The following is a 7229-nucleotide window of genomic DNA, read 5'->3' as shown; positions in this document are numbered from 1 at the left end:
CTCCCCCATGGCAGAGCCGCGTGTTTTTCCCACTCCACACTCGTTTTTACTGGCGAGAAAGATCTGTCTGTATTTTGTAGGTGAGGACTAGGCTCTTCCAGGGATTTTCCAGTTGCAAGTCTTTTTGCCCTGCAGAATTGCGGCGATGTTTATCAGGAACATGCAGGAAAGGAGAACTCCCTGTTCAAACAAAAAAAAATTACATCTCTCTCGCTACAGGGGATTTCCTGGGGGACAAATTTCCACCACCCACGTACCAGCAGCTGTCCCCCCTGCCCCTCGCTCCCGTGCAGCCGGCAGTTTGCCTGCAGACGCGTAATGGCCTTTGGCTGGCACCGGTTTTACGTGCCACCGGTTACAGCAGCAGAGGCTCCTTCTCTTCTTTGATGTGTTTCTACTGACAGAATATTTTATCTGACTGTCGTTCCCTGCCGGGGGCGGGTAACCCTGGGCAGGACTCAGGCTGCGGGTGCTCGCTGCCCGGCTGCGGCGGACAGGGAGATGCTGACATCGAAGACTTGATGAGCGAATACCCGCTTCCAGTGGCACAAAAATATCAGGCGGAGCAAAACTTTTCTGGGCCAGATTTCAGCTCGCGCTGTGGAGATGCTGAGAGAGGGACAGCGTGGGACCTGCCCGAGCTGGCCTGTCCCCAGAGCATCAGCCGTGGGGAGAGGTCGTCGGCACCGAGGGGTCAGCCACGGGCGACGGGGACAGAGCACGGGCACAAACCCTGCCGTGACACTGCTCCAGCGCCCGCTAACGCTCCCCCTCTCTGTGGGCAGGTCCCACGGTGCTGGAAGAGCAAAGAGATGCCCTGAGACGGCCCGGAGCGGGCACGCTGCCCCCAGGGAGATGGGGTGCCATCGCCATGGCCTGCCCCACTGCTCGGCAGGGGTGGCCAGTGACCGGGCCAGGCCAGGGGCCACAGCTGGTGGTTCTGCAGCCTTGGGAAACCAGGAGTGGAAGCACCCAGGGCGAGTGGCACCCACGGCCACAGGCTCTGCCCTGCTGAGAGCCGGGAGCGGCTGCGGGAGACCCACCGAGCCGCGGGGCCTCCGCACCGCGCCCGCGTAGCGCAGGCTGTCCAGCTCACGGGAGCCACGGTGACACCCACGTGCCTCTCCCTGTCTCCTGTCCCTGGTCCCCATCTCCTGTCCCTGTCCCCTGTCCCCATCTCTTGTTCTCGTCTCCCATCCCATCTCCTGTCCCTGTCCCCATCCTGTCCGTGTCCCCCCCAGCAGCTGGCAGTTCCCGGCGATGGCGGACATCCCCCACCCACGGGTGGGACACCCCTGCAAGGTCTCCCCCCTCTCCCACGCCGCTGTAGCCGGTGCCCGGGGACATCCCAGTCGGGGTGGCGGGGCCGCGGAGCCACCCCCCAGCGCTCTCCCCCACCCCGGCCCCCGCAACTTCTCCAAAGTGCGGAAAATGGCTCCTGCCTCAGCGAAGGGCGGCAAGGACGGGCCGGGCGGGCGGGGGCAACGGGAACGGCAGCCGGGAGGGGGGCACCGGCCCCGCCGTGATGCTCCGCTCCGCTCCGCTCCGCTCCGCTCCGCGGGGAGGGCGCGCCCGCGCCACGCCCCCCCCGCCCCTCATCCCGCCGCTCCGCCCCTGCGCCGCCGCGGAGCGCAACGCGGGCGCGCAGCGAGACCCGCCCCGTCGCCGCCGTCTCCTCCGTCCCCGCCGCCTTTGTGTCTGGGCGCCGCCCCGCGCAGGGAGGCGGGACTTGCGCGGCGGGGCCGGCGAGCCGCGGGCGCGGGCAGCCCTCGGCGGCGCCCCCCCCCCTCCCCTTCCCCTCCCCGCCCGCGGAGGCTCCGCGCCCCCGGACCGCGGCTCGGCCGCGCATGGACGCGCGCTCCCGCCTGCACCGTGAGTACCGCCGAGCCGCGGCTGGGGGCTGCGGGGGGGACACAGCGCTGAGGGGGGGTCCCGCAGGGATGCTGCTGCTGCCGCCGCCCCCCCCTTCCCCTCTCTCCGCCGTGCGCGATGCCCCCGCGGCCGCGGAGCGCCCGGGCTGCGCGGAGCCTCCGCCGAGGACAAAAGAGCGGCGGGGCCCGGCGGAGGGGCCCCCCCGGGCCGCCCCTCACCACCCCGCTCCCCAGGCTCCCGCACCCCGAGACATTTGGGGTGTTTCCGCGGCCGTTCCCTTCCAGCCGCCGGGCGCGGAGGCACCGCGCTTGGCGCAGCTCCTGGAAGGTTCCGCGCCCTTCCCCGTGGCCGTGCCTCCCCCCGAAGCACCGCGGCGCCCCACGGGCCCGCGTGGATCAGCCGCCGCCCCCCCCCCCCCTTTTTTTTTTTTTTTTTTTTTACATCTTGGCCACTTCGGGGAAGGCTAGCGTGTGCTGGAAGTTGGTTGCCAAAGGGTTCGGGGAATCTCGGGGCTTGAGCCGCACCTGCCCTGGGGAGCTGCAGAGCATCCCCGGGGCCGGGGGGGCCGGGGCGTGCGTCTCCCCCAGCCCCACCGCCAGCCAGGGCCAGCTCTGCTCCTTCTTTCTGCCAGGCCGGAGCGGGGCAGGGTGCTGGCCGGGAAGGCAGCGCTGAAAGTTCCTTGGGTTTCGGGGAAATAAACCCGAGCCCTATCCAGGATATTTTTGGTGCGCCCGTCGCCCCGGTGAAATCCCTTCATTTTGGTTTTGTACCTCTGTGGTTTTCAGCTAAAAACTCCGGCCACGTGCCGGGCCTGGTTTTAACCTCAGGTGTTCTGAGTTAATGGTAATCCCTGGGGACAGGTGAAACAGAAAGCGTTTTCCTCCCCGTTACGTGACAGCAGAAGTGACTTAATCCGGTGGGTTTTGCCGTTACGCATCTGCTCGCTCCGATCCCCGACGGAGGATGTATGCTTGCCATGGCAACCTCCACCTCCCGTGTTACAGCCACTTTTTTGGAAGTAGCAAGACTTGCTAAAGAAATAGGAACAGCTGGTTTCAGAAGCTACGTAATTATAAATAAATTGTGCATCTTGGAAAACATTGACCTCTTTTCCGAGAATATTCATGTGCCTTCAGTTCGTAGGTACGGGGATGGGAAGGGAATCGGCCTCCTGAGGAGGTCGTGTGTTCCTTTCCATGCAACTGCAGCGAAAGAAGGTTTCTTCATTTTTCGAACAGTATTAATTACTGTAAGTTATTTCAAAACCTTATTAATTTAGTGATCTTATAATTGAATATCTCGGTGCGTCGTGTTAGCTTGATGTTCGTGCAAACTTTAACCTTTGCTGGTATTTGATGTCTAAAACTTTGATAAAACAGTATTATTTAATTTAATTTTTAAACAGGAGGAGCTTTTTAGTCTGTTTCTGTTATACAAATAAGACAACCCACTTAAAAAAAAATGGTTTTACATGAAACCGGTTTTTGCAGTTGCTGAAGTAATAGCAATCATCGCTAACTGCCCACTGTACGCTGGATGCTTCAGGAGCAGGGAGCAGCAGGTCGGCAGCAGATGCTGCGGTGAGCCTGGCCGGAGGCGCCCGGGGCACGGCGACGGGTGCTCGCTGCGCTCGTGGGAGCTCCTGGAGAGGAGGAGTGCTGCCCGGTCCTGAACGAGGCCCCGCAGGAATTTATAAATGCTTCTTAAATGTTCATTAAAAATTCGTTAAAGTCGTAGCTGCTTACAAAACGGGATTTTTCAAAGGAAGGTTGTCCGTTATCTCTGGAGTATTTCAAGACGGCAGCGCGTGTGTGCTGGTAAAGCCACAAAACTTCACGTTACAGAGGAATTAACAGCCCCTGAGGTATTTGCATCTGTCCAAAGCCTCGGCTGTGTGCGTTGATCTCAAAGCGGAGATGCCAGCGGTGCAGAACGCAGCAGCGCATCCATCTCCATCCTAGACCCAGAAAACGGGGATTAACCCACATCGGCGTGGTCGGCAGATGCTCCGGGGGAGAGCGGCAGTGTGGGGGCAGCCCCTGAGCCCCCCCCTCCCCGTGCTCCACCCTGTCCCCTGTACCCTGCAGTGCCACTGGGTCCTGGGGGGCGCCGGGATTGCAGCAAAGCTTTCCCAGTGCTTCAGGAAGGGTGAATTTTAGCCTAGCAGACGTCAGGTAATCCAGCCCCTGCCCTGCCCCGCCGGAGGGTGATGCCTGAGCGGTGGCTTAGTCCCGTGGTCCTGGGCAACCAGCCCTGGATGGCCCCAGAGCTTGGCCTGGTGACCTGGGAGTCCGACCTTCTGCAGGTGGGTGTAGGAGGGAAACGCTTCCCTTTAGATCAGGGCGTGTGAATCCATCAGGCCGATTGCAGGGTCTTTGAAAATCCACTGGTCTGCTAGATCAGCGTCTGAAAGCCCACAGCGATTACCCTGGCGAGTGCAGTGTAGAAAACTCTCCTGGAAATGGTCAGTGCTGCTTTATAATATAAATTAACGATCTCGGTAGAGCTAAGCTGAGCACAGACCAAGCACCTAAATGTTGTATTGAGCCCTATTTAAAAATTTGCAAGAACCACCTTGTGTCTTTTGGTTTTCATCTCAGCTCTCTCTAATTTTAGTGTGGTTTCTGTAGGCTTTAATTTGCCGGCACGGCAGATTGCATCAAATCCTAGGACAAGTGTTTCAGAACTGTTATCTGTTTGTCAGATCTTTTTTTCTGGGAATGCAGCAATTTGTTGGTGGCAGGGAAATCCTGCCACGGTGTTTTACCGTGTGTCTTCCCTGGGCAGAGACAAACCTGTCGGTGTGACCTTTGAGAAGTTAGGGAAGAGTCGAAGGGGGGGGGTGTGATGCTCGGGAGGAAAAACGCGTGGAAGGAGCTGGGTGCAACTTCGTGTAAGAGGTCTGGCAGCCCAGGGGACAGGCTGCCACCGGCAGTTTTGTAGCGAAGTGCAAAATTAGGGAAGTAAAGGAGCGTAAAATCCGTACGGCTCCAGAGGTGCTCTGGTGAGGTGGAGCAAGTAAAATGTTAATGGATCGAGTTATGGTGAATAAAGAAGGAAAGGAAGCCATAAGCTCAGGAAGGCTGCTCTGTTTTATTATGAGGAGGAGAACATTCTTCATCTTTTAGTTCACTCGTATCCAGAGGGAGCAAATATGTAGCCACGGGAGTTTAAGCTTGTTGGAGGAAAATGCTTCCCCCCCCACGAAGTATTTTGCTGGGGAAAATAAATGAAAGTGAGAGCTGGTGCAGTCTGAGGAGAGCAAGTTCAACCTTTTATAAGCGTGGTGGGCAGAAAAAGTCTGCCTCTGTCTCAGTGGGGCGAAGGACAGCAGTACTGTTTATTCAGATGCCGTAGTCAGGATGTGTGAAACCGTCGGTGGGACTCCTGGGGGTCTGCGCTTGCTCTGCAAGTTCCCATGGATGGGAAACCAGCACTTGGCTCCGTGTCACTGAAATTGCCAGGAATTGCTGTTTGTTCACTGATGTGCTTAAGGTGTAAAGACATACTTAGGAAATCTTTGATGCTTAGTTTATCACTGAGGTTTGATGCTTGGAAGATATGACACAGACTATAAATAGAGCCATCTTCCAGGTATAAAATACGTACTTAAAGAGCATTTTGATAAACAGAAATCGTGTGAGCTCAGAAGTTCATGTTGTGTGACACGGCGAGCGGAGCAGAGCGCGCCCGGACCCGGCGGCTGTGGGCGCTGACCTCGAGTCCCGTCGCCGATGCTCCCTGCCCCGGAGAGCGTTGCTCTGAAGTGGGACATCGAGCGGAATTTAAAGCTTTGGTTGACTTGGATTGTTTTTCAGCTGCTGATTTTAAAATACTGCTTTGTTGTGGTTGGGTGTTTTGGTTTTTGTTTTTTTTTTGTACTGTTTAAATTTTTACTGCAATCGACTTGGGGAAGATTGTGGAAGAGAGCTGAAGGCATGGCAGGAGGAGGATGGTGGCTCTGAGGGGAACCTGCTGCCCTAATGGATTTACTGGTGTTCCGTCGGGAGCTACGTGAGGGCCGTGGCCAGGGCTGGCTCCTTCCCGCAGGGTGCGGGCTCTGGGCTGTGGCTGGGGGTGACCCAGCCCTGGCGGGAGCGGGGCCGGGGGGCCGGGGCAGCGCTGTGGGGAGCGGGGCTGGCGGGGGCCGAGGAGCGGGGCTGTGCCCGGCAGGTCCCGCTCCCAGAGCCGGGAGCTGTCTGCAGCTCTCCCCAGGTCAAACCCCACAATCCCTCCCCCCGTCTGCTTCTCTTGCGTCACTTTATTCCCAAATATATAAACCCCTCCATTCAAACCCCGTATGTTCTGCTCGCACCACCACGTGCCCATCTTCTCTTTGCTGTTGCCGTGCTCGGTGTCTGGCCGTTGAAGAGTCTTCTGGGCAGAGGCTCTCCATCCCTGGGAGACGCTCTGTGCGTGGTTCTGGTGGCCCTTGCTCTGGGCAGAAGGGCCGCGGGACAGGCTGGAGCACCACCCGCACAAGAGGGAAGCGCGGGGGTGGTTGGGGAGCGATGCCGGAGGCTGGCGGTGAGACAGATGAGTCTGGGGAGGGGAATGTGTCACCCCAGCAGGAAGGGGCCTCCGGGTACCTGGTGGGCAGCTTCGCTTCAGAATTGGCATCAAATCTGCTAATGGTGTTGTGTGAGCAGCGTCAAAATCTCTTTGTGTTTAATTTTGCCTCAGGTATTTGATACACTGATCAAACCGTATGGTTAGGCGGTTCTACCTCTAGGCATGCTGGAGCTTTAGCTGTTGTTACAATAAAAATTCTTAAATCTTAAATCCTGAGTACTAAATTGGTAGCTTTCAGCAGTTCTCTAATTATGTGAGACATTTTTTGTACTTAACAAATGGTTCTTATTCTTGCCAGCACTTCAGCCCGGTGTTCTAGGACTGTGGGTGTCAGGGAACAGAACATATTTCTGTGTCTGTGAATATGATCCCACACGTTGTCTTAAGTGGGAAAATGTTCACAGCCCTTATATGGCGAGGGATTTTTTTTTTTTTCCTAAATCCATCAGTGCTTTCTCCTGCAGTAATAATGCAGTTTTATCTTCCTGGTGCTTTGTAGGCTGGATATTGATTATGAACCAGAAATATGAAGTGGTCTTTCTTTTTTTCCTGGTAAAAATATCCTGCGGTGTAACCTGCTCTCCCTTGTACGCCATTCAGAATCCGTTTCCAGAAATGGTTGATGCTTTTCAACAGCTGATCAATATCTAGATGCCAAACCAAGAGATACCTGACAGCAGCAAGGGTGCTGGTATTTATTTCTGCCTGGCGTTGTGCATCTCTTCATCTGTGCCATGAGTTTACGTGCTCCTCCTTGTGTTCAGCCATTTCGACAGCAGAGTTGC

The 7229-nt window shown here is 57.0% G+C and overlaps 1 protein-coding gene across 7 annotated transcripts in view; it reads left to right on the top strand.

Moving 5' to 3' along the window:
- The first annotated feature begins 1780 nt into the window (after positions 1–1780).
- Positions 1781–7229, top strand: part of LRRC7 (leucine rich repeat containing 7) — a 172999-nt gene continuing 167550 nt past the window's right edge. For all 7 annotated transcript variants that reach the window (XR_012633655.1, XR_012633656.1, XM_074905991.1 and 4 more), the window contains exon 1: positions 1781–1872. Coding sequence is in view for 5 of the 7 variants with exons in the window: in XM_074905991.1 (XP_074762092.1) it covers positions 1848–1872 (25 nt within the window). In the remaining 2 variants the exon portion in view is untranslated. The remainder of the gene's footprint in view (positions 1873–7229) is intronic.

This window comes from Athene noctua, chromosome 5 (genome assembly GCF_965140245.1).
Source record: "Athene noctua chromosome 5, bAthNoc1.hap1.1, whole genome shotgun sequence".
Lineage (NCBI taxonomy): Eukaryota > Metazoa > Chordata > Aves > Strigiformes > Strigidae > Athene > Athene noctua.
This window is presented reverse-complemented; position numbering and strand designations above follow the sequence as displayed.